Source organism: Acartia tonsa, chromosome 14, assembly GCF_053477335.1.
Source record: "Acartia tonsa isolate MP-2025a chromosome 14, ASM5347733v1, whole genome shotgun sequence".
NCBI classification, from domain to species: Eukaryota; Metazoa; Arthropoda; class Copepoda; order Calanoida; family Acartiidae; genus Acartia; species Acartia tonsa.
The window spans coordinates 4932764-4959847 of record NC_137273.1 but is presented as its reverse complement, the minus strand read 5'-3'; the positions used below and the strand labels follow the sequence as shown (position 1 = coordinate 4959847).

At 34.1% G+C, this 27084-nt stretch overlaps 1 protein-coding gene across 3 annotated transcripts in view; it reads right to left on the bottom strand.

Moving 5' to 3' along the window:
* LOC145306092 (uncharacterized) overlaps positions 1–27084 on the bottom strand; it is a 72536-nt gene that overhangs the window by 39049 nt on the left and 6403 nt on the right. For all 3 annotated transcript variants that reach the window (XM_080148034.1, XM_080148035.1, XM_080148036.1), the window contains exons 8-15: positions 26192–26312; positions 25615–25712; positions 13372–13429; positions 10801–10865; positions 10075–10159; positions 6264–6342; positions 4207–4239; positions 15–72 (exon numbers count right to left, since the gene is read on the bottom strand). In XM_080148034.1, the coding sequence (XP_080004160.1) occupies positions 15–72; positions 4207–4239; positions 6264–6342; positions 10075–10159; positions 10801–10865; positions 13372–13429; positions 25615–25712; positions 26192–26312 (597 nt within the window). The remainder of the gene's footprint in view (positions 1–14; positions 73–4206; positions 4240–6263; positions 6343–10074; positions 10160–10800; positions 10866–13371; positions 13430–25614; positions 25713–26191; positions 26313–27084) is intronic.

Sequence of the window (27084 nt, the reverse complement as noted above, 5' to 3'; positions counted from 1 at the left end):
ACTAACAACCATACCTTTTATTATCTGAGAATAGCTTAACAGGCATTGGCACTAGAACAGCTGGCGCAGGATCTAAAATAATATAAAGAATACAGATTCATTCTAGGAACAGGGAAAGAGGGGACATTGGACTGTAAATAATCTGATAAAACTTCAGATACTTTGATTCATAATTGTTTTGCACAACATAGCAGTGTCATAACTTTTGCACCAATTATTCTAATCTACAAAAGGTGTAATTTTTCACGGGATCAATTCTCTAAGAACAAAACAAACTCCCCATCAATTCCCCCCCCACCCCCCCAAAAAAAGAAGAAAATTTAGTGAAGCCATAAACGAGATTTTACCAAACATACATATGAACACATAACTTCTTTATGGTATACTAGTTGTTTATGGGCTATATATTTTGGCTAACTATCCTTCGATTTAGATCTTCCCTAAAAAGCATAACTTTATTAGACCAGCCAATTCCAAGCTCTTTCGAATTAAACCAAACCCATTGCACTTTTTATAATGCAAGGCCCCTTTTTTTTAAGATTGAGAAGAGTGAAGCCATATAAAGACATAATCCAAAGAACTAAAAACTCATAACAGACTCTAAATTCAGGGAAGAAGGGGGCATTGGACTGTAATTTTAATTAGTACCCAGAGTTTTATTACCAAGTTATCTTATTCGTTGGCTCAACTTTGATTGGTTTGTTCTCCACTAATAATGCTCAACAAACTATTTTTTTTATTACTGAAAAGGTAATTCATTGCCAAATGGCTTATCCCTTATAAACCCTACTAAAATGAGTTAATGTTTTATTAGGAATTCGTATTTAGATTAAAATAAACTAAAAAGAAACCGTAGAACAGAAAAAAACATACATTAATAATTTTCATAACAAATCCGGGTACATTCTCAATAAACATTTTTTTTCTCTAAATTTAGGTTAGGTCTTGCTAACGGGTTAGGAAAGGGTTAGAATTTTCCTATTAATTTAAGACTTGGCATGATGATTCCTGTAACAGTGGGGTATTTAAAGGCTTTGATTCTAATCCTCCAGAACTTTTCTGGTAGCATCATGCAAGGATATCCAAGGGGGGGGGGTAAAGTGGTGATTTTGGGGGGGGATGGTAAAAAAAATTTACTCCTGCCAACAGATTTAAGGGGGGGTAATTACCCCCCCCCCCCCTCCAAGCAAATTTTACCCCCGGGTAAAAAATTTTGAGGGGGCATAAAAAAATCATACCTCCCCCCCCCTAAATAAAAGAGCTTGGACGCCCCTGGCACCATGAAGCCAGAGATAGTTCTAATGAAAATAAAGTTTGACCCCAATAGGCGAGGCTTAAAATTAAAAGTTAAATTACCGGGCATGATAAATACAAATGCACTACTTGTATTTTAATAAAGTCGGGGAAAAATCCCAAACTCTAGGTATAGTATTATAGTTTCCGATAACAAATTGGATTTTATAACATTTTACAGAATAAATCTACGCATTAATGCAAATTGCAAAATTAATTCAAAAACAGATATTAACGGTATGTTGTCATCCTTGTTATTTTGAAGAATATATTTATTTGAAATAATAAAAAATATAAAATCAGATATCTAAAAACATTCATTATCGATAGAGCAATAAAAAGTTTACAATTCAATAAATGTTTTTTTTATGAGCGAAGCATCGCTACAGTTAAATTTTTCTAAGGGCAACCTCGATTTTATTGACTTAAATTACTGATTTGTTTAATAAGAGAGGGGTAGGTTTCTGGTAGAATCCGTAAAGGTGTGTTTTTTAAGGCTTAAAAATAGTAGTACTATTCACTAAATATGTGTATTTCTTATTGAAAAGAACTATAGACAATTTTTTTTTTAAAGTTAACATAAATTTTTATCGTTAAACTACTGTTTTTTACTTATAACACATAACCTTTACGGATTTTACCAGAAACCTACCTCTCTTTTTTATTTGAATAATTGTAAGAACTTCCTTTTGTCTTTTAATTTGTGGTAGATTTAAATTCTAAAGGAGAAATGTACTTTCTAGACTGCTATTAAACATAGATGTCTATTTCAACTCACTATGACCAGCTGCTTGTTCTTCATAAAGAGAGGGGTAGGTTTCTGGTAAAATCCGTAAAGGTTATGTGTTATAAGTTAAAAACAATAGTAGAACGATAAAAATTTATGTTAACTTTAAAAAAAAAAAAAATGTCTATAGTTCTTTTCAATAAGAAATACACATATTTAGTGAATATTATCGTTCTACTACTACTTTTAAGCCTTAAAACACACACCTTTACGGATTCTACCAGAAACCTACCCCTATCTTGTTTTATATCTGTAAGCTTCGCTGCATAACATATGGTTATTGTCATGTGATTTATTTTTTGCTGTAAGAAAAGTTCATTTTAGTTTTTAAGTACATTTTCTTATACAAAATCACGATATAAATAGAATAAAATACAAAAACTGACATGGACAGGTTAATTCTAAATCAAAATAAATCACCAAACTAAAAATCAAATGATATAACCAGTCATATATTTGTAAGGTTGGCGAACAACTGAGTGTATATTATTGATGGAGGAGACATTGGACTGTAAACTACGCTGGCACCCAAAGTTTTATAAACACGTTATCTTTTTCGTTAGCTCAAAAACTTTTGGTACTTTAATTGAGATTTAATTAGTCGGTTCAAACTAGTCGTGTTTCAACTTTTCAACCAATGATTTTCATTTACTAAAGGTTTACTATTCGTTGACTATAAACCTGCAATGTTCAACAATTTGTTATTCCCTTGTCTTGTTGTTATTTCATTGAGGCTTATGAAAGCAGGGATCTAAAGGGATAAGACAATGGCCGATAAATTTATGTACATCCCCAATGGTGATGCATAAAAATTTAAAATTACCTCTATTACAATTAGTGGACAAGTTAATAACTCAACTTTATGAACCAGCCAATAAAAATTCAATAAGGTCCCGAAAGTTTAGAAGCCAACGAATAAGAAAAGGGTATTATAAAACTTGGGGGACTAGTGTAATAAACAGTCCAATGTCCACTCCACCCCTGCATATTTCATTGGGGCTTATAAAAGTGACAATGCTTATGTCAGGTTTATTAGATGATTAACAACTCACTTTAATAAAATCTTACACATGTCATTTTTCAATAATTTTTGCTAGTCAGTATTACCTATCAAGAAATAGTTAAATTATTTATCTCATCGGATTACATACAGCTTTCCATAGATAGAAAATAAAAAAATCATAAGATTAAAACCAGTTTTGTTAGCCCATAGGGGCCGAAGGCCCGGACTACCACAATGGGTATTAATTTAATAACTTTTGATTTATCATTCGTGGATATAGTTCGAATAAAATGTTAAAAGTAAAACGTATATGTTAATCAAATAAGTAAATTCAGCCCATATTACCAAGTATTGAAGAAACAATAAAAGAATAAAACTTTATTCTGGCTATAATAAACTTTTCAACATTATTCTGACTGCTATAATAAACTTCATAAACAAAAATAACTATCATCAAATTGTTTTTTATATAAATAGCAGTACATACAATCACAAAATTCTTTTATAATAAACGATTCAGATGTTTTAATAACCATCAAGATATTTTTCCTCCAATGCCTAACACTTCAAGGGGGTCTAACAATGTCAAAACGATCCTTCTATCAAAATTTCAAAAAAAAAATAAAATCCGTTTTTTAGTCATTGAATTTTTTATAACAGAATAATTAAATGTACTTGTTTGGAACCAATCAAATAAAATTCGATAGATGTACCCAAAGTTTTAGAGCCAACAAATAAGATACATTTTGGGTACGAGTGTAATTTACTGTTCCCCACATTCATCACTGTTTTTTGATAATATCATAACAACCAGAAGATGGTACTCAAATTTACGTCTTTAGAGTGACACAGTTTCTACCATGTAACTTCAAAGTAGCGCAGCACTTATAAGTAGGGTATGTCCGTCCGTATGCAACACAGTCACAATGTAAAAGTACTTTGGCATGCAAGGTTTTGTGATTTTTTAAAGAAATGATTCACACTAAATTTCCTATTCTTTTAAATTTTAAATAACATATTACTGTTCTTTCTTCAACTTACCACTGTTCTATTGTTAACTTCTAATGCTGCGCTACTTATGGACACATTTGTTCTAGTTTAAAACTGAACTTAAACTACTTACCAAAGGATAACTTGACATTTCCAACAGTAACCTAGGAGGAGGCCAGCATTTAATTTATGAAAATTTATTTGCAAGTCTAAAGAAAATTCTACATAAATTTGTTGCAAAATTGCTTAAATACAGGATAGAGTAAAAAATGAACATACTGCCATTTATTGAATTTAATTTAAGAGATGCATGCTTGTAATTTTGTAAATTAAAATTAGAATGTTTTAAATGAACGTACGCTTTCTGGTAAAGATCATGGAATTACTACGCTTCCTAAATCGTACTTAACTGTAATAAAAATCATCACACAACGTTTGAAATCAATAGGACAATTCAAACATATCTAAATAAACGAAAAGAGCTAACCGTTACGGCGGACATACGGAAGGACCACCTAAATAACTTCGCTTATAATAACTGATATTTTTGACCGGTTGAAAAGTTGTATCTTTTTAAAACATTTTGGGACGGTTGATGACAACGTGGGGCCAGACCTCTAGTTTATATCATGGTAATTATAAATTTATTTCAGACAGACTACAGTCTACAAGTCCTGTCTGTGCAATGTATTGAGTTGCGCCTGAAAGGCATTCCTCCTACCTTTAATATCAATATAGCGCATCAGACATAGCGGCAGTAAGTACAATTTAACCGTCTTTAGTTATAACCCGTCTTGGAACAAAAACCACTCCAACAACTTACTAGCATTTTCCCTACGTGTCAATAGTTATTTCTCGCATCGAATTATAAACGGCTTTCCGCGGATATAGAATGTACAATTATAAGATTTAAACCAGTTTTTTAGCCCCTAGGTGCCGTAGGCACGGGCTAAAAAACTGGTTTCAATCTTATGATGAACATTTTTATATTCGTAGAAAGCTGGAAATAATACGATGCTAGACATAGTTTTTTCGTATGGATGAGAACCGGTTCCTATCCACCGGATTCGAATGAATACGAGAAAACTATTTTCGCCAGTGGAAAAGTCATTACACAAAAGTTTGCTAAAAGTGTCTTATCCCTGTCCAATTCCATGGTAATACAGGGAGAGAGAGGACATTGGGCTATTAATTACACTAGTACCCAAAGTTTTATAGCCACGTCATCTTATTTGTTGACTCAAAACTTTGGATACTTTTCATGAATTTTGATTTGGTGAGTTAAAAACTGACAGTGTCCAAACGTTTCAACCAATAATTTTATTCTACAGAATAAGTAGTCTTTTATACTCACTGGTTATGCAAATAAAAATATTGTCCATTGCTTATCCATTAATATCCCTGAATATGACTTCAAAGGATGTTCATCTATAATAATATATCTATTTCTACAGCAAATATTGACTCAAGAAATACAGAAAAAAAGGATTTGAAAATTAGACAAAATATTGTTAACATATGTAAATTGATGTTAGGTACTTTCTAAAAAATGCAAAAAAAATAACCCCTTCGTTAAAAATTATTGGCAAAAAAGAAATAAGGCAAAATACAACCCAAAAAGATTTATAAAAGTTGTAATTAAGTGAATGAAAGGATATCGTGTTTATAAAACTTTTGGTACCAGTACAAATTTTCATTCCAATGTCCAATCACTCCCAGCGTTATCAACCTTAAAAATATCAATGGTTAGGGTTTAATTTTTAACTTAAGTTTATTTTATAACTTCCTTTATCCCTTGTAGATTTAAAGATTTTCTCTGCCAGTTCAAGGTTATATATAACATAAATTTCAGTTCTTGTACGCTTGTACAGAAGTATAAAACCTGAACTCAAGCACGACCTATCTCAGACAGCTAGTGGAGGATGTTTTATCATTTTTCTAAGATTTCAAAAGCGAAGTTTTTCTATAGCTTGGGCTTAGTTTCTGTAATAGTTACCATATTTCCTGACGGCTATTTATAACATGTTAATTTTTTAACTTTTTGGAAAACAATTTTTAAATTAATAATCTGCTTATTAAGGTCTGACAATGTTAGTTTGTCCTACCGTTTCAGAACTTCGCTTTAATGTAAGTTGTCATCCTTTCTTTTTAGTAAATTGACTGTGTATTAATCAGCTGGGCTCCTTTCCTCTAGATTATCCCATTTCTTTTTTCCTTTTCCTCTCGACTTCAACTTGAATTTTGTTCTCTCTGTTACTCGGGCCAATATCTTAAAAAAGTACAAAATATTAATTGCAGCAATATGGATATAGAATATGTTGACATTGTGACAGATTCTCCCTGATAAATGTGGACATTGTGAGAGATTCTCACATACCCTGATAAATGTGGACATTGTGAGAGATTCTCACATACCCTGATAAATGTGGACATTGTGAGAGATTCTCACATACCCTGATAAATGTGGACATTGTGAGAGATTCTCCCTGATAAATGTGGACATTGTGAGAGATTCTCACATACCCTGATAAATGTGGACATTGTGAGAGATTCTCACATACCCTGATAAATGTGGACATTGTAAGAGATTCTCCCTGATAAATGTGGACATTGTGAGAGATTCTCACATACCCTGATAAATGTGGACATTGTGAGAGATTCTCACATACCCTGATAAATGTGGACATTGTAAGAGATTCTCCCTGATAAAAGTGGACATTGTGAGAGATTCTCACATACCCTGATAAATGTGGACATTGTAAGAGATTCTCACATACCCTGATAAATGTTTCCCCCAGCTGGCTAATAGATGTACCTTACATCCCCCGACTTTTGTGAATTTACCCTTTACACTCCCCTAACCATGTAAGAACGTATTGACTAAAAACTGAGGTCTGTACCATGGATTAGGGAGGTGACCAGCGTTTCGGAGCCGGAGCAGCAACATTTTTGGTGGAGCCGGAGCCGTATTTTTCGTTAAAAACGGCTCCGGCTTCAGATTAGCTAAAAATGATTTTTTAAAGTAATATTATAATTTGGCAACGGTCTATTTCCATTTAATAAACTAAAAAACTATTATTACTTAACAAATAGACACACATCCTTCTACTTTTATATAGCTTTAATCAAATAAAAGCAAAATATTTTATATTATTTATTTTATTTTATCAAATTCAATAATGAACAAAAATTGATATATTAATTTTAAGGTAGGAGCCGGAGCCGGAGCCGGAGCAGGAGTCGGAGCCGTATTTCCAGGTACGGCCCCGCGGAGCCGGAGCCGCATCAAAATTAAACGGCTCCGAAACGCTGGAGGGGACATTGGGCTAGTTATTACACTAGCCCCTGAAGTCTCAAAATAACGCTTTCTTATTCGTTACCTTAAAAACCTTGGGGACTTGAGTATTTTTGTGTATCATCATTGAGAAAGTACATCAATTTATCGGCCATTGTCTTATCCCTTTAGATCCCTGAGGACTATACTATGTTTGTTTATATATTATAACGTTGCTTAAATATTTGAAAGTACTTAGAGAGGAAAGAACATCTCATTCGTTGGCTTAAAAACGTTGGGTTATTTTGAAAACTGTAGCTAAATTTCTTAACCAACATCTTTAATCTACAGAAGGGATAATTTTGTTTATCACAATTTATTAGAAATTCATTTCAATTTATCTACCGGTGTCCTATTCCTTAATATCCTTATAAGTACTACCTACATAATCTAAATTTGTGTGTAATATGTATTTACTAGCGGCTTCGCCCCTAGCCTCTAGGGGCTTCACCCTATATAGTTTTGGGAAGTCAACCCTCCTTAATAGAAATATTCAAAAAAATATTCTTTGTTTAATTACTCTGTGATAAAATTAAACCCAGGTTGTGCGCTTTATGCACAAAAATTTTAATTTGTACAAATTAAACCCAGGTTGTTTGCCGTATACAAAAAAATTTCAATTTGTAAAAATTAGACCTAGGTTGTTTGCATACACAAAAATTAAAATTTAAAAAAATATATTTTGATTTTTTTTTTTGGGGGGGGGATTCATGGGGGCTTTGCCCCATGTTGCAGTGGGGTTCCCCCACCCCAATTACTGGTTTTTGTTTAAAAAAATAAAAAAATAAAAATTTTGGAAGTGGGGATTTTTTTATTTTTGGGGGGGTTGGAGTGTCCCACCTCCCAAGAAAATAGCTTAAAACCACCAGAGGACCAGTAGGTATATTCCCAGAAAGGTAGAGCCCAATTTGATCAGCAGTTACTGAGATTTTACAAAAAATGTAAACAAAAAAATTTTTGGGGTTGGATTTTTTTATTTTTGGGGGGGTTAGGTGTGTCCCAACCCCCAAGAAAATAGCCTAAAACCACCACAGGACCAGTAGGTATATTCCCTGAAGAGTAGAATCCAATCGGTTCAGTGGTTACCGAGATCTTAAGGGACAGACAGACAGACGGACAGACAGACGGACAGACGGACAGACATCAAGCTACTTTGTATTATAGATTAAACCAGGACTTTTGGCTCATTGAGTTAATTCATCAAATATTCTTATTCATATAATTTGAAAAGATTAAAATGCACCAGATAAGCAAATATAGAAAAATGTTAAGCTTGTACTATTATGTCTTTAAAAAGCGGCTCCGCCACTTAGGCTTCTAGGGACACTTGAGGTTGGGGCACGGATAAGTGAAGCCCTGCCCATTTAAAGGGGGGAGGCGGATGTGCCACTTTTTGAAACCAAAAGTAAAACGTGCATGATCTTAGCCCTTAAAGAGTTACGGCTCTAACATTTGGCACATCAGTTGCTTTTGTAGAGAACAGTATGGAACCATCCTAAAAAATACTTATAAACATTCCCTAGACTAGAATGAGAAGCCATGTTGAAAAAGAGAAACATATTGGTTAGCGAATTTCTTCGGTACCGACAGACAGAAAAGAAAATATAGAAATAATGGTAAGTTTGTTCTATCTAAAATACAAAGTAGCTTGATGTCTGTCCGTCTGTCTGTCCGTCTGAAGCTTAAGATCTCGGTAACCGCTGAACCGAATGGGCTCTACTCTTCAGGGAATATACTTACTGGTCCTGTGGTGGTTTTAAGATATTTTCTTGGGGGGTGGGACACCCCAAACCCCCCAAAAAACAAAAAATCCCCCCCCCCCATTTTTATTTTTATTTTTTTTTTTTTTTTTTTATTGCAGAAGAAATCCTTGGTTGTTTTTTTTTTGCAGGAGATTTCCTTGGTCCTTTTACGAATTTCACCTTAATTATTTTTTGATCACCTCTTGGGGCAAAGCCCCTAGAGGCTAGGGGCGAAGCCGCTAGTCTTCTATAATACAAAGTATAACGATGTCTGTCTGTCCGTCTGAAGCTTAAGATCTCGGTAACCGCTGAACCGAATGGGCTCTACTCTTCAGGGAATATACCTACTGGTCCTGTAGTGGTTTTAGGCTATTTTTTGGGGGGGTGGGACACCCCCAACCCCCTCAATAACAAAAAAATCCCCCCCCCCCATTTTTTTTTGTAGGAGATATCCTTGGTCCTTTTTTTTGCAGGAGATTTCCTTGGTTCTTCTTATTTTTTTTAAAGAATTTCACCTTAACTTTTTCATCTCTCGGGGCAAAGCCCCTAGAGGCTAGGGGCGAAGCCGCTAGTATTATATAAAGTAATAAGGTTTTTTTCTCTGTAACGAAGGATCTCAATAACCGCTGAACCGATATAGTTCTCCTTTTCAAGGAATCTTCATATATCATATGTCCAAGGATGGTTTTAGGCTATATTATTTCCGGATTTATGTCTTGGGATGTTTTTAGGCTATTTGTTGCCATTTCCGAGCTCTTGAAATACAGAGCTCCTAGATGCTAGTAGGGGCGCAGTCGCTAATATCTTAAAAATAATTGTAAATCTTTATAATTTTGTAAATATAAAAAGAACCCATAACCTTATCTCACATACAAATATTAATAAACAGTAGGTACCATATGAGCGATTTAAATAAACAAATTACTTGTTGCTTGTCATTAGATGAAGAATCAAGTTTAACTCTGCTGAATACTGACACAGGTCTGGATGGTACGTTTTTCAACAGGTCCCTAAATTAAAATATTAATACTAAAACAAGGATGACAACATCCATAAGTAGCGAAGCTCTGAATTTAAAAATAAATATCATATGGACGTACGGACTTTCTAGAGTTGCTACGCTATATAGATCGTACCTATTATCATTATCTTTATGTTTAAAATCGATTGGACAATTCTGACATGCCTAAATTAACGAAAAGAGCTAACCGTGACGTACAGACCATTATCGTAATCCACTTTGCTTTTAAACCATTTGTTGTAAACTGTTTTAGTGGCTTTGTCATTAGCATATATATATATATTAGCATATAGATTAAAACGAAGAAAAAGTGTCAAAATCAAGTCAAAGTTGCCCTAAAGTATTCTAGTACCAACAAATTTTCTAGTTAATTTACTTAAACTTAAGTTGCCTAATTGAAATAGATGTATAACCCTAGATTATCAATCAAACACAAAGGATTGCCCATTAAAAAAAAAGAATTTCTAGCAGCAATTTTGTTTGTATATGTTACTTATTATGCATAAAAAAGGACTGCCCTTTCGTACCAGTCTGTATAGTAATATTGGTCAATCAAGGGATTGCTTATCTATACTTTATATATTCATTCTACTAAGATTGAGTGCCGTTTCCGAGATCAATGCAATTTACCTGCAGATGTCACACTTCCAGCGGGGACGGTCAAAGTTCAGGCCTCCACATTCTATGTGAATACCCTAAATATAAAAACAAGGATGATTACCTACGACGTCAAATAGAAAAAATAGAAAAAAACAATAATGTAAATACTGACTTACATAAAAACAAAGGCATTTTCCCGCAAGCGCCTTGTCTAGCACAGCAACCCCCTCCCCCCCCCCCCTTATTTTTAAATAAATAAAAGATATAGAGGGGGTAGTTTTTCGTTTGTTTCTTTTTTACTTTAGGTTCAAATTATTTTTAAAATAAGTTGAGGGGGATCAGTGCTTGATAGGCATTTTTAGGCAAAACACAAAAAAGTAAGTATAAGTGTTATTAGTTATGCAGTTATATATCAGTTGTAGTTACTTTATTCAACCAACAAAAAAAAAAAAAAAAAAATTTTCTCTTGTATCGATGTGCATATTGGAGGAAAAAAGATTGACATCCATATCTTATCAAAATTGATTTATTATTACTTAGGTCTTAGACCAGATTATATTGTACTCTAATAATACTGGTTAAAATGACGATCCCCTTATCCACCCCCTATGCATCAACCTAGTTCTCTTCCTATTGAATGAACGAACTGACCAATAGATGATGTCCATGTTACCAACCTAAATTGCGGACAATTTCCCCCCCCCTTCCCCCCGATATAATATCAACGTATATTCTACATCCAGTCTTATAATTTGCAAGAGTGATCTCTTCATTTACAACTTAAGTTTTCTAAATATTTGTTATTAAAGGTTCAACCTTTCTTGGGAATTTATTTTCCAAATCCCTGGCTCAAATTGATAATGATTTGGCAAACTGAAAGACTGACTTTAACCTATGCCTAAAGAAAATAATCTCACATGATTACATCACACTTTCAGTCTGAATATTTGGTTTGTTTTTAATTGTGATTATGGGAAGTTAGTTACTCTATAAACCAGCCTTAGCATGTCTAGACTTTTAAATTTAGTAAATTGGCAACACTATTTCAAATAGACGAGCCAGACTAACCCTTTGTGCTCTTTGCCTTAAAAGGATACAATTATCCAGGCAAGGAGGAGACAATGGACACTGGTAGCAAAATTTTTCATCATTCTGTTATCTTATTCATTGACTTTAAAAAATTCTACTTTAATGTTATTTTGATTTGAATTTTAAGGGGAGAGGAAGGTGAAGGGGGGTGGAGAGGAAGGTGAAGGGGGGGGGGGATTGACACCTTCCTACTTTACAACTCTCATGTCTTAAAGCAATAAATTTACTTGTTTTTATTGTTTTGCGCCTAAAATAGTTTTTAATCATTGTATAATAGGTACAATGGCTAAACTTAAGTTTAATTATTGTGATTTAAATTTTATTTTTATATTATGTTAGAAGCAATTTTAGATCCTACAGATCATTGGTTCTTTAGAATGTTCCAATCCTAATTCAGGATAGCAAGGCAGAATTTTTTAATATATTTTAATCTATACCTTATTTTCAATTATGAATTTCAGTAATTTAAAAAGAATAATATTGCATATCATTAAGAGTAGGTAATTGTTTTATCAGATATATGAAATCATTTTTTGTGCATTGAGATTTATTAAAGGTGCAAGAAATTTACAAAAATATATTTAAACAATTAGAATAGAAAATGTTCATTTAATAATTGGACAAGTAAGAATATTACATTTCAGTTAGAAAGCATTTTCTTAGTTATAGCAGCAAAGTCAACAAAAGAAGTAAACAAACTAAGAGCAGAAAGTCCCAACCACAATCTATTGTATCTATTCTAGTCTAGTTGTATCTAGAGTCTATTTTGTTTACATGAAAACTCATGGTTAGGCAAGGTTGTTTACAGGGTGTCACAGTCTTCCTTTTTCCAGCCATTCAAGAATTTTTTCACTTCCTTGTGTACATAATCATTCATGTGGGCATTTTCCATTTTTTTCACATGAATTCTTTGTTGAATCAGGAAACCAAGGTAGCAAACATTTCAACCATTTTAGCATGCTGTGTTCAATTATACTTTCCACACATTGTCCGTACCCCCTTTCTCTACCCTGAAAGTTCAAACAGTGGGAACCATCTTTCAACCTTGAATCTTGTAAAATTATTTCTTAAGCATAATATCCTAATACTAAAGTAACAGGATGTTTGTACCGAAGGATCTCCCTAACCGCTGAACCGATCGGGTTCTCCTTAACAGGGTAGATTCTCATATGTCCCGGGAAGGTTTTTAACTATTTTGGGGGAGGGTACCACCACCCTCCCAAGAGAAATCACAAAAAAAATCAAAATCTTTTTTACTTTCTCGATTTTTAAAGAGAGTTCAACGCAAACATAAACGTCAAACGCAACATAGACGTATTTTAAATTTAAAAAAAAACATTTAAAGTGCCACTAGAGGCCTCTAGGAGCGTAGCCGCTAGTAATTTAATATTGCAATAGATCTACCTGCCTCTTTATCTACAATTTAACAACCTTTGAATACATTGCCCCTAGGTTCTATGGGTCCAGCTGCTAATAAAAAACAATCAGCATGTAAAATTGTAAATAACTGACCTTAGAACCACAAACCACACAAATAATAGTCTCCCACACAGTATCCTCCCTATCAATTCTAAAAAAGCAGAACATTTCCATCAGATTCAAGTCAAAAGTTTAGGATAGAACATAAACATACAAACATAAACATACCTAAACATATTTATTTGGGCATAAAAATTAAACAAAAAATAAGTCATAAAATCAAAAAAAATATAATATACAATTAAAATTACTATAACAATAACAATAACAATAAACAACCTAAATCCTAATCAGTTCTGCCCGGGTAACCATGAATAGATCACTATGGATCTGTCTACTTTGCCCAACATTAAAAAGCTCAGTTGTTAAAATTTTTAAACTATGTCTAAATCTCAGAATTTACTGTTTTACAGGTAAAATAGAACAATCTCAGGAATAAAGGGGGAGGTAGGTTGTGCTAGACTTCTGTAAAGGTGTGAGTTTTAAATCTTAAAAACAGTAATAGAACGATAATATTCACTAAATATAAATATGTATTTTTTGTCCATGGTTCTATTCAATAAGAAATACACATATATAGTGAATATTATCGTTCTACTACTGTTTTTAAGCCTTAAAACTCACTCCCTTACGGAATTTTAGCACAACCTACCTACCCCTTTATAACAGACAATCCAGATCAATGTAGTAAGATATAAAAGCTACGCCGATAAAAATTCTACCAAAGAAAAATAGTCGGACGAATTATTTGTTATTTATTATAAACCCAGAACCACTTCATTATGCAATCTACATTTTCCTGGATATTTTGTCTACGGTAGTCCATAAGTGTACAGCTTTACAGTACATTGTTTCTATTTGTTAAAGCAACACGTATGATAAAAGAAAAAGATTCTTTTTAAAGTAAAATGCTTATATTTCAATCAAAATCTAAATTTTTTTATTTTTTACCGATCCACTTCATTATGCAAATCAAAAGAAAATCAATGGCAAAACGTTTGTTTTGCATTTTTCTCCACTTTTAAAAAATGATTCTGATAAAATAACAATTCTTTAAGGGATTTATGCATTAATTATAATGAAAAACAGTTTAAGGTAGATTTTAATGATTTTTCTAAATAAGAAATAATTGAAAAAAAGAAATTCTATCCTGTTGTAAAATCGCTTAAAACAGTGTAAAACAACTTATAATTGTTTAATTTTAGCTAAAAAAAGTCGTAGCTACTTTAAATTTAACTTTAAAACTTCAAATTTATCTCTAAAGTCCTTAATTTTAAAATTCGTCTGTGTCCTTTTATTCTTATATGCATGTGGTAATAATTCAAAGATGCAAAGAGTCTAAATTGGCTTGAAATATACAAAGAGTCCATTTTATATACAAAAAAAGCATATTTTTTACTCTAAAACTTAGTTTTAAAAGTTCGTTTTTTAGTTAATTAATTTTAGTTTAATTTACACATTTTTTTATCCTATTCTTTTATTTTTTAGTTATAATTTAGAATATAGAGCACATGTTGTACATGTGGAGTTGCCAAACCAAACCTAAAAGGTAAACAAATCCTACTAGTATAAATATTGCCTCTGTTTGGTTAATTAGTCAGTTCTTGTGAGTATTTTTAACTAGTTAAAACGTTTTTTGGATTTTAAAGCTGGAACCTAATTTAGTACTATTTTATTTAACAAATTTCTGGCATTTCTTTGCTAGTAATTATTTATTTTATCCTAATTTCATTTTTATGAGTTTTTGGCAATTCTGTGCTGAATCTCATATAGTTAATTTTAAGTTTTAAGGTTCTGGGTTTAAAATACTTTAAATGTACTGTGACTATTTTAGAACTCAATTTGTGAGCAGTTGCCAGTGTTTCTGCTGTTTCCAGCCGTTGCCAGCCGTTGCCAGCCATTGCCAGCCGTTGCCAGCTGTTGCCAGCCGTTGCAGTCATGTATTCTGTTAATTCTTTTAACTGGATAACTTCAGCACAAGTAAGTTTTTGGTAGTTTAGTTACATTTTATAGCTTTTTATTATTTATAGTTTTAGGCATTATTTTATAGTTTTAAACCACATTTAAGCTACTCTATTAGTTATTTTTGCTGTTTATGGTATTATTTGAATCAGTACTAATAGTTTTTTTGTAGCTTGCATTTAGTGTTTTTAAGCTTAGTGTTTGTCTTCACTATAAACCAATAAGTTGAGCTAGTAACTATTTACTATTCATGTACAAGGAATAAAGCACTTCTTTGCTGATTGCTTGTACTTGTTATGCATAATCTAGCAGTTCTGTGCTTGCTATGCATTATTGAAACCTTGTTTGAACACATACAAATATAGTGTTTATTATTTCAGTTCAACAAGTTGAATTACTGTTAGATCCAGCATTTGTCTACTTTTTATTGATATACATATTATATGTTTTGATTTAAATATTATATGTTTGGATTTTGTTTTATATATGTCATTTTGTTTGTGATATTGGTTAATAAATGTTAATTTTGTTCAAAGATGTTTGTTGATGGTTGTATTCTTTCATAGCATATGATTAAGATGTATCCAGTGTCTTTTTACCCATTTTTGCAACATATCCCTATCACTTTAGAGGACAGTTGCTGACCCCCAGTCTTATGGATGAAGCTAAATACATGTTAAAGATAAAAATTACCCTGAAAAGTATACAAAAATGTTTTTTGATGTGTTAAAAAAATCCATTTTAAAATCTTGATTTTGAGGATGATGGCCTTTAAGATGCTCTTTCTGGTGGTGAAGGTGAGCTAAATGTTATCTAAGTACATGACCATTACAACAACTTGTCTATTAACCTATGTTGTGATAAATAATTTAATGATTATTTATAGGATTGGATAACAAACAAGATATCTAACAAACCAGTCTGTAGGCAAGAGGACACCGTGACCAGGAGGACTCTTTCCTACCAAGCTTAGTTGATTATGATAACAAGCTATTTATGTTGTTTAAATTAAATATATTCTAATGTTATATTCATGTAAATAAGATTTTATTAGATCATTAATTTGGCTTTTGTTTATTCCAGATTACTGGGGTTTTTAATATCTATATGTGGGAGCACCTATAAGTAAATTATGTTATGTTTTAGACTAATGTGAACATGTCATTTTATGTGCTGGTGTTTAAGTGTCTCCATAGCTGCGCTACTACTTTAGGTAAATTTTAACAATGGTAGCATGAACTAAATGTAACGATCTACGGAGCACATAAAAACTATGACATAAAATCACATAACATAACAAAAACAAAAGTGATAAGCAAAAGTGTTTTTTTTATTTTAACGGGCTGAGGCTCACCAGTAAAATAACAAATATTAGTAGAAGTTTTAGACAACAAAGACACAAGCTGTGTCATAACTAAAAGATAACAAGGATCGAGGTCCAGTGTTGATTTTAGATAACAAGGATTGAGGTCCTGATTTAGATAACAAGGATTGAGGTCCTGATTTTGATAACAAGGATTGAGGTCCTGATTTTGATAACAAGGATTGAGGTCCTGATTTTGATAACAAGAATTGAGGTTCTGATTTTAGATAACAAGGATTGAGGTCCTGATTTTAGATAACAAGGATTGAGGTCCTGACTTTAGATAACAAGGATTGAGGTCCTGGTATTATTTTTTTTTTGATAACAAGAATTGAGGTTCTGACTTTAGATAACAAGGATTGAGGTCCTGATTTTAGATAACAAGGATTGAGGTCCTGATTTTAGATAACAAGGATTGAGGTCCTGATTTTAGATAACAAGGATTGAGGTCCTGATTTTAGATAACAAGGATTAAAGTCCTGATACATTTTTTTTGATAACAAGGATTGAGGTCCTGATTTTTTTTTTATAACAAGGATTGAGGTTGCGTGATTAAATACAGTTAACAAAAACCGAAACCGAGTCATAACTATATATAGATAACAAAAAGATAACAAAGACCCCAGTAAGTAAAAAATGGCAGAGAGGGAGAAAACAGATAATCTAACAAATCCGAAAAATTCGGAACAAAAAGGGGAGAGATCAAAAAATGACTTCCCTGTGAGAAACAACATTCCAATCCCTTATATAGAAGATTTTAGCGACGTATCGATGTGGATAGAATGCATTCGTGCTTGGTCTGCCACAACAGATTTACCGCCAGAAAAACAAGGTTTTGCCCTAGCACAAGATTTACCAAAAGAATCTTCGAGATTCGGGGCGACGCTAAGGGAGGATCTATACAAAGAGGTCAAACCAACCGAGCTTATTAACAATGCTGAAGGGGTGGAGTTAATTATTAAGTTTATGGAAGAAAGATTCTGGAAAAATACGGACGAAGAAATATACACGACGTACGCGCAAATCAAGGTCATAGAACGCAAAAATGGCCAATCGATTCCAGAATACATTCTTGAATATGATAAAATGTTGCAAAAAGCGAAACAACTAAAAATTAATAACCCAAATGATAGAGTTTTAGCCATGGATCTCATGATTACAGCAAAATTGACGGAAACCGAATTTATGCTCATAAGAACCGTAGCCGACATACAATCCGACGACAAAAAACGATACCAAACCGTAAAGCAAAAAATGCGTGAGATTTTCGGAACAATAGATAACAAAAACAAAAATAATGAAGCCTTTCTTACTAACTCCGCCAACAAAGACGACATTTCGAATCACGACGAAATATACCTTTCAAAGGGATGGAGGCCGCCAAAGAAAGATAAGCGATACCAAAAATCAGAAAACCGATACCAAAAGTATGATAACAATAAAAACAACTCAACAAAACAATCCCGACATGAAAACAAAACGTTTTTTCGCACCAAAAAGAGAAATCCACTAGGAAAAGATGGAAAACCATTGCAATGCAATGCCTGCAAGGCTACTACACACATGGTAATAGATTGTCCGGATGCAATTCAGAGTTCTGGAAATTTCAAAAATTTCAAAACAGCATTTGTTGTCAATGAAGCAACAAAGGAAGAAGAGAGAGTGCTGATACCAACATTATCAGACAGTGAAAGTGCAGGAGAAAGCCAAGAAGAATGTAATCTTTGCTCCATATATTGCACGGATAACATTGATGATCTAAACGCATTCACAGCAGAAGCCTTAAACAAAGGGGCTCTAGATACTTGCTGTACTTCCAGTGTGTGTGGAGAAAAATGGCTACGTATTTACCTGCAATCATTACCAAAGGAGATGAAAAACAAAGTTGAAGGACCAATGACAAGTAACAAACAGTTCATTTTTGGAAACCAAGGCAAACTGAAAGCCACGGCAAAATACAATATACCTGTACGCATTGGTGGTGAGGATAATCAAATAAGTATAGATGTCATTAGTTCAGACATACCTCTGCTACTATCAAAAAGTGACATGAAAAACCTGGGAATTGCACTTGATATGAAGAATGACAAAGGTTACATCAATGGTAAACCTCTTATTCTAACAACAACCACAGCAGGTCACTACACAGTCGATTTACTACATAACAAAGAACAACTAGATCAAGTAAACATTGCAGAATTGGATGAAGATAACGAGAAAGTACAAATGAAATCCTTATTAAAAATTCACAAACAATTCGGTCATCGGAATAAAAAGCAGTTTGTAGCAATTCTGAAAGATGCAGGAAAATGGCAAGAGAAATTTTCTGTGATGATAGATAAGATAATGGATGCGTGTGAAGGATGTGTGATGAGAATGAAAACACCTCCAAGACCTGCGGTAGCTCCACCAATGGCGAGTGATTTTGGAGAAGTGCTTGGAATGGATCTGAAGGTATGGGATAAAAACAAAAATATTTATATACTATACATGATAGATATTTACTCAAGATACCAAGTTGCTACAGTGATAAAAAGCAAGGAACCAGCGGAAATAGTAAAAGCTTTCACGCTCAAATGGTTGCCAATCTTTGGAAAGGTAAATAGGATAATAACTGATAATGGGACTGAGTTTTGTAACGAGGATATGAGGGAAGTTTGCAGTGCACTGGATGTAATACACATGACAACAGGCGCCAATGCCGGTTGGCAAAATGGAACAGTGGAGAAGGCACATTACTCAACAGATAGTGTGACACACGCAGTTAAGAGAGATTTTCCCAGCATGAGTTTAGAGGTTGCACTTGCTTGGGCAGTTTCAGCAGTCAACTCTATGTCAACAGTAAGAGGTTTTTCACCATACCAACTAGTTTTTGGAAGGCAGATAAAGCTACCAAACATTTTAGAGGATCCACCAGCTGCATGGGAAGAACCGGAAAAGAGTAAGACTCTTTTAGAGACTCTTGAAGCCATTCATGCGGCTAGAGTAAAGTACACTCAAAACGAAAGATGTGAACGAATCAAGAGAGCTCTCAAAGCTAAGATAAGAGTAGCTGACACCATTTATGAGAAAGGTGATATAGTTTACTTTAAGAAAGAAGGGGAAGAAAAGTGGAGAGGTCCGGCTAAAGTAGTTTTCCAAGATAGTAAAGTAATTTTCATAAGAATCGGTTCAATTTACTACCGAGTCAGCGCCAATAGGTTAGTAAAAGCAGGACAGCAACTAGCTAAAGATATTATCAGCAAAGAGAACGCTGAACTAAATGAAGAAATAAAAGTTGATAACAAACAGAATGATGGCAAAACAACCTGCAAGACATTGAGACAAGGAAAAGAAGTGGAAGACTACCAAGAACCTGATTGGACTAGTTTAAAGATGAATGATAACAAAGAAACTGACTCAGGTGAAGTTATAGAAGAAGACAATGAGAACGTGGTTCCAGGAGCTGATACAGAGGAAGAAGTATCAAATACTCCAACAACATCTAGCACAAGAGTCACTCAAGAGGTTGGAAGGAAAAGGAAGAAAAATCATCAGAGACCAGAACCTGAATTCAACGAGGATGGTTCTCTAGCAAATGCAGCTGCTGTGCTTAAAAAGAATGATAGAATAGAAATCCTTGAGAATGGAAAGTGGGAGAAAGGGATTGTTCTTGGACACGGTGGAAAGGTAGGTGGTAAGCATGCAGGATGGTACAATATTCAACTAGACAATGGACAGGTCTTTCATGATGAAATGTCTAAAAGAGAAGTAAGATATAACAAAGCTCAAGAGGAGGATGAAGAAGTACACCTGATACTTAAACTAGATAATGGTAAAACAATAGAAGTGAAACAAAACAAGGATAACAAAATCAGAATGGAAAGCGAAGAAGAAGTGTTTGTCCTTTTAGTACATGAAGCCATATTAGCAGTAATGCTGTCAAGAGAACAGAGAAACTCGCCAGCCGCCATGGCAGCAAAACTAGTAGAGCTGGATAAGCTGAAAGCATTTAACACATATGAAGTAGTGAATGACGAGGGACAAGACAGGATAACAACAACTTGGGTGTTGACGGAAAAGGGTGATGAAATCAGAGCAAGATTAACAGCTAGGGGATTTCAAGAAGAAGGTGATTTTCCGACAGACAGTCCAACAGTACAGAAGCATTCTGTAAGACTTTTATTGGCTTTAGCAGTGAAATACAACTGGGATATCAGTACAACGGATATATCATCAGCATTTTTACAAGGAAACAGACTAGAGCGGGATGTATTTATAAAACCACCAAAAGAAGCGGAGCTACCAAATCAGCTGATGAAACTAAACACCTGTCTATACGGCTTGAAAGATGCAAGTAGGCAGTGGTATTTCAAGGTACATAAAAAGTTAATGGATCTAGGTTTCAAGATAGCTTTTTGTGACAAAGGTGTATTTTTCTTGATCAAAGATAACAAACTCATAGGATTTGTTGCGCTGCATGTGGACGATTTTTTGCATGCAGGTGATTCACATTTTGTTAATCACATAATGCCACAAGTGCTTGCGATGCTTAAAGTAGGAAAATCTGAATCAAGAGATTTCCTGTATACAGGAATTAGAATACAACAAGGTGACAACTATATCAAAGTAGATCAGGAGAAGTATGTCAAGAATGTGAAGATACCAAGTCTAGATCTAAAGGAGCTGAAGGATAAGAAGAGAGAGATGAATCAGGAAGAGCTTACATTGCTAAGACAATTGACAGGAATTGTGAACTGGGCTCAAAGAAGCACAAGACCGGATCTAAGCTTCGAAACTATTGAGTTATCCACAAAGTTCAAGGGAGGAGTAGTGGAGGACCTGATTCAAGCAAAGAAAGTAGCTAACAAACTGAAGAAATTGGAAGTGACTGTGACAACATCAGATATTGGCAACTTTGCAGATTGCCAAGTATGGATCTTTACTGATGCAGCATTTAGGAACTTGAATAACAACACAGACAGTTGTGGAGGCTATTTCCTACTCTTGGTGAACACAAAAACAGGAAACTGTGCCCCAATTGAGTGGAAAAGTGGTAAGATAAAAAGGAAAGTGAACAGTACACTTGGTGCTGAAACACTGAGTCTTTACAATGGACTAGATGCTGCACTTGCGATCAAAGAGATGCTCAAGCAAATAACAAACGGTGAAGCTGATCTCACAATCAAAGCCATCACAGACAACAATTCTGCAAGAGTAGCTGTTTACTCTGAATCAGAAGTAACAGAAAGAATGCTGAGAGCAGACATAGCAATGATCAAAGAGATGGTAGAAGATGGAAGAGTTAGTGAGGTTAAGTGGGTAGAAGGAAGGAGCATGCTAGCTGACATTCTTACAAAGCGAAATGTTAATAAGCTACCAATACTGGAAGTCCTTGAGAATGGCAGAATTCCAAGAGAATTGCTTGGAAAAATTGTCAAATAAGATAACAAGATGGATGTTCAACATCAAAAACAACCAAATGTATGTAAATAGAAAAATTACTGTACAAAAAGAAATAAAAACCAGATAAAAACCAAATAAAAATACTAAAAATGTTGAAAAATGAAACAAAAACAAATAAAAACATGCAAAAACCAACAAAAATAGAAACCATAATGTAAAAATTGCACAATCATGAAAACACTCCCAACTAAATGCAATAATCGCATGCGAAAAAATTCGTAACAAACAACGGCTGGGATACGACGCACAAAAATGGTCCCGTTTAACAAATACAAGAGTTGGCAACTTGAATAAAAACGAAAATAGAACGCGGCATCCAGAGCATATGCAAGTTTCAACGTTGCCGCTTAGTGAACAATTTTTTAGAACCAGATTTTTATACAGTTATTACACACTCTCGTCAAGTTTTAACTTTTATTACGTGTAAATCAGTATAGTAAAGTGAATATTAAAATTGTCACCCATAATGTAAAACATTTTTTTATTTTTTTTCGTGTGTTGAGTAAATTTCATAGTGAGCGATAACAAGTATTAAATTTGGAAATTTAAAACGGAATACTGAAGAATAAAAACACTCATGAAAAATGACTTTCAACAAATTTCACAGTTAACAATCAATTTTCCTCCAATATCAAGTTTTTTTTTAGATAACAAGTAATTTTTTTTGGGGGATGTTCTAATTTAGATAACAAAATATTTTTTATTATAACAAATGATATAAAAATTCCTGCACAAGTTAGATAACAAAATATTTTTTTAAGATAACAAATGATATAAAAATTCCTGCACAATTTTTCAGAATATCATGGCTCCGGTAACGTCAAAGTTTAATAACAAGATTGTAGATCTTGTTTTTGCAAGTTTCAAGATTAAGGAGGAAATCCTCAATGAGGAGCGCGAAGGGATACGCTGGATAAGTCTAGCGAACTATGACCTCAAGACCACGGTTTCTGTCATAAAAGAGGCAGTAATCCAGCAGAGTACTGCTAAAAACATACTGGTCGCAAGCTTCCAGAAGTTCCTAGGGAACACTGATGTGCAAGTGCTCATCAAGTACCTGCATGAAATCTATGATTTGGTCAAAGGTCAGGCTCAGAATCGCCTAGTATTCGGAACCGCGCTATTTTTACCAACACAAGAGGAATATTGGAAACTGGTAGCCCTTTTCAATAAAGAGTGTCAACTCTTGAATGAAAAGTTGAACATGCCGCGCGTGAATTTACACCGTAGTGTAATGAGGCAAATGCCAGATGATTCAATGGAGATCAAGCCACAGAACTGGCAGGAATTTCAGCTAGGTGTAGCAACGGGTAGGACTCTAAGTCATGAAGGTCAGGATTGTCTGTTCAGATACGTCAGAAAGGCATTTGATACCGTGTTCTGTGATAATGCACTAACACTAAAAAGCAAGCCACCCAAAGTTATTTGTCCACCGTCTCTAGCTCACATGCCTGAATATAAAAACAATGCGTTTTTTCGTCAAGTCCTAGAGGTTAAGGGTATTATACCAAGAAGAACAAGATCTACAGGGCAGTCAAGACAGGCAAGGTTGACATGTACGGATGATAGACTCCCCGGCTGGAGACATTGGCGTATTTTTAAGGACCAAGGACCATTGTGGTCTCTGAGTAGCAGAGAAGGAGCGCTAGAAGCGCACAACTACATGATCAGCAGATCTGATGAGAGGCCAGTATGGATTGAAGATATAGAGGAGAAAGTTGAAGATTTGGATGAGAGAGAGGTCGAGGTGATTGAAGATGAGGAAGATTCTGTTTTTGAGGAAGAAGAAAGACCAATGCCTAAGAGGAGTGATAAGAAAGAAGAGAGAAAAACAGAACAGAAAGACTTATATGAGAATCAAGATAATGTGAAGGATGATACCAAGACGACTACCAAGCTTTTAAAGTTGGCCAGAGACAAAGTAAGGGAGTGTGAGCATATGTTGACCGTTGCGAATGAGAAGATGAAAGCGTATAAGAAGGAAACCGCGGTTAAAGAAGCACAGATTGTCAAGGAGAAAGCTGCCGTGAAACATTGGCGTAACATCGCAGAGGCCAAGCAGTCTGAGATTGAAAAACTGCAAGCTGATTGCAAGAAGCTAGAGGTCAGCTATGAACGGATTTTAAACAGATGTGAAGAAGTCACACAGGAGTATGAGTACCTGTGTGGAGTCTATGGGGAGGAAGTAGACAAGCCTAAGAAGCTAAAAGTCACTAGGAAGTATCCCAAGAAAGATTAGGTATGTAACAAGATAACAAATATTCTTTCGTTAATTAGATAACAAGCAGTAAGTAATAAGATAACAAATTAGTAGATAACAAGTTTAAATGGCATTAGATAACAAAGGTCAAATAGTATGATAACAAGTTTAGAACACTAAAAGAGAGAAATTGATATTAGTGTTGTGATAAATAATTTAATGATTATTTATAGGATTGGATAACAAACAAGATATCTAACAAACCAGTCTGTAGGCAAGAGGACACCGTGACCAGGAGGACTCTTTCCTACCAAGCTTAGTTGATTATGATAACAAGCTATTTATGTTGTTTAAATTAAATATATTCTAATGTTATATTCATGTAAATAAGATTTTATTAGATCATTAATTTGGCTTTTGTTTATTCCAGATTACTGGGGTTTTTAATATCTATATGTGGGAGCACCTATAAGTAAATTATGTTATGTTTTAGACTAATGTGAACATGTCATTTTATGTGCTGGTGTTTAAGTGTCTCCATAGCTGCGCTACTACTTTAGGTAAATTTTAACAACCTATGTACCATTTTTTGTAGTCATAGCAGCCTCCAGTGGAGCCTCTCGACATGAAATATAACCATTATCTTAAAACTACATTATTTACTTTATGTATTTTAATTATTAAAATTGTAATTTTTTTTTTTTAATATTGCTTGGCTGGAGGCTGCTATGACTACAAAAATTGAAACATAGTTCAATATATAAGTTTTCATCATGGGCATGCACTTTGATAACATTTAGCTCACCATCACCACCAGTAAGAGCATCTTAAAGGCCATCATCCTCAAAATCTAGATTTTAAAATGGATTTTTTTAACACATCAAAAAACATTTTTGTATACTTTTCATGCTAATTTTTATTTCTAACATGTATTTAGTGGAGAAAAGGGCAAAACAAACATTTTCCCATCGATTTTCTTTTGATTTGCATAATGAAGTGGATCAGTAAAAAATACAAAAATATAGATTTTGATTGAAATATAAGCATTTTACTTTAAACAGAATCTTTTTCTTTTATCATACGTGTTGCTTTAACAAATAGAAACAATGTACTGTAAAGCTGTACACTTATGGACTACCATAGACAAAATATCCAGGAATATGTAGATTGCATAATGAAGTGGTTCTGGGTTTAAAATATAAATGCTCTAAAATTTATCTCCTCAAGACAAATTCAACCTTTATATAGACGAACGTATGGACAAAAAGAAATTATCAAATAGCTACGCTTCTGATATAAAACTTACTTTCTTCCCTCCGGACAAAGGCAGACCTCAGCATCACAAGTGTCAGGTCGGACAAGAAGATCCTCGAAGCCACCATCATCGGTTTCCCATTTGGCGTCCTATATAGAAGAATGAAGCCCAGTTCACAAGACATAGGTCGACCTCTAGAAATTTTAGGTCAACCTATAGAAGCTTTAGGTTTACCGATTTAAAAAGGTACCTATTTGTTAGTTATATTTTTTAGGTTGACCTACAGAAAAAATCGGTCGACCTCTAAAAGTTATTTGTGAACTGGGCAAAAGGTTATGAAATATATTGAAACTAGCGGCTACACCCCTGGCATCTAGGGGAGGGAAAATAGACTAAAATTATCGCAATATTTGAATTAAGAAAAAAGGCTAAAACCACCCGGCCCTAATAGCTTCCTTAAAAGCAGAACTCAATCGCAAACAACACTTTCCCTTTACCCAATCCCCTCCCCACCTACTGGATGAACGTACTGACCAATAAATGATGTCCATGTTAGCAAACTACATCGACGACAACTTTCCCCTTTCATAATATCCATGTATATTCTATATCTATTATTATTACTAACCTGTTCAGGGATATATATTCCAAACTGTAGCATTTCCTCAGTAAATTCATCTCTATTATTACAGAGCGGACATTTAAAGAAGTGGGCACCCGCTGTATAGGCCATTCTTCGCATGCAGTTCCTGAAAGGGATAAGTCCATGAAAAGATCCATCTCTATTGTTACAAAAGGGGCATTAAAAAAAGTGGGCACCAGCTGTATAGGCCATTCTTCGCATGCAGTTCCTGAAAGGGATAAGTCCATGAAAAGATCATCTCTGTTGTTACAAAGGGGGCATGAAAAAAAGTGGGCACCAGCTGTATATGCCATTCTTCGCATGCAGTTCCTGAAAGGGATAATTCCATGAAAAATTCATTTCTATTGTTACACAGGGGACATTAAAAGAAGTGGGCACCCGCTGTATAGGCCATTCTTCGCATACAGTTCCTAAAAGGGATTATTTCATGGAGAGATCATCTCTATTATTACACAGTGGATTTAAGAAGTGGACACCCGCTGTATAGGCCATTCTTCGCATACAGTTTCTGAAAGGGATAATTCCATGAAAAATTCATTTCTATTGTTACACAGGTGACATTTAAAGAAGTGCAATTCTTCGCATGCAGTTCCTGAAAGGGAATAATTCCATGAAAAAGCTTTAACCTTTTTACATTCAAAAGAGGTAAATCGTTTGTCTGTCTGCTTGACATCTGTATTTATCAGTAAATTCATTCCTTTTATAACAGATAGGAAATTTAAAGAAGTGAGCACCATTCTTCGCGTACAGTTCCTAATGGAAAAGCTATATATACATACAATAGGTAGAAAGTTTGTCTGTCTGTATGACATTTGTATTTATTGAAAGATCTCGCAAACCGCGGGACCAATGATGTTCTCATATTCAGGGAGTATTTT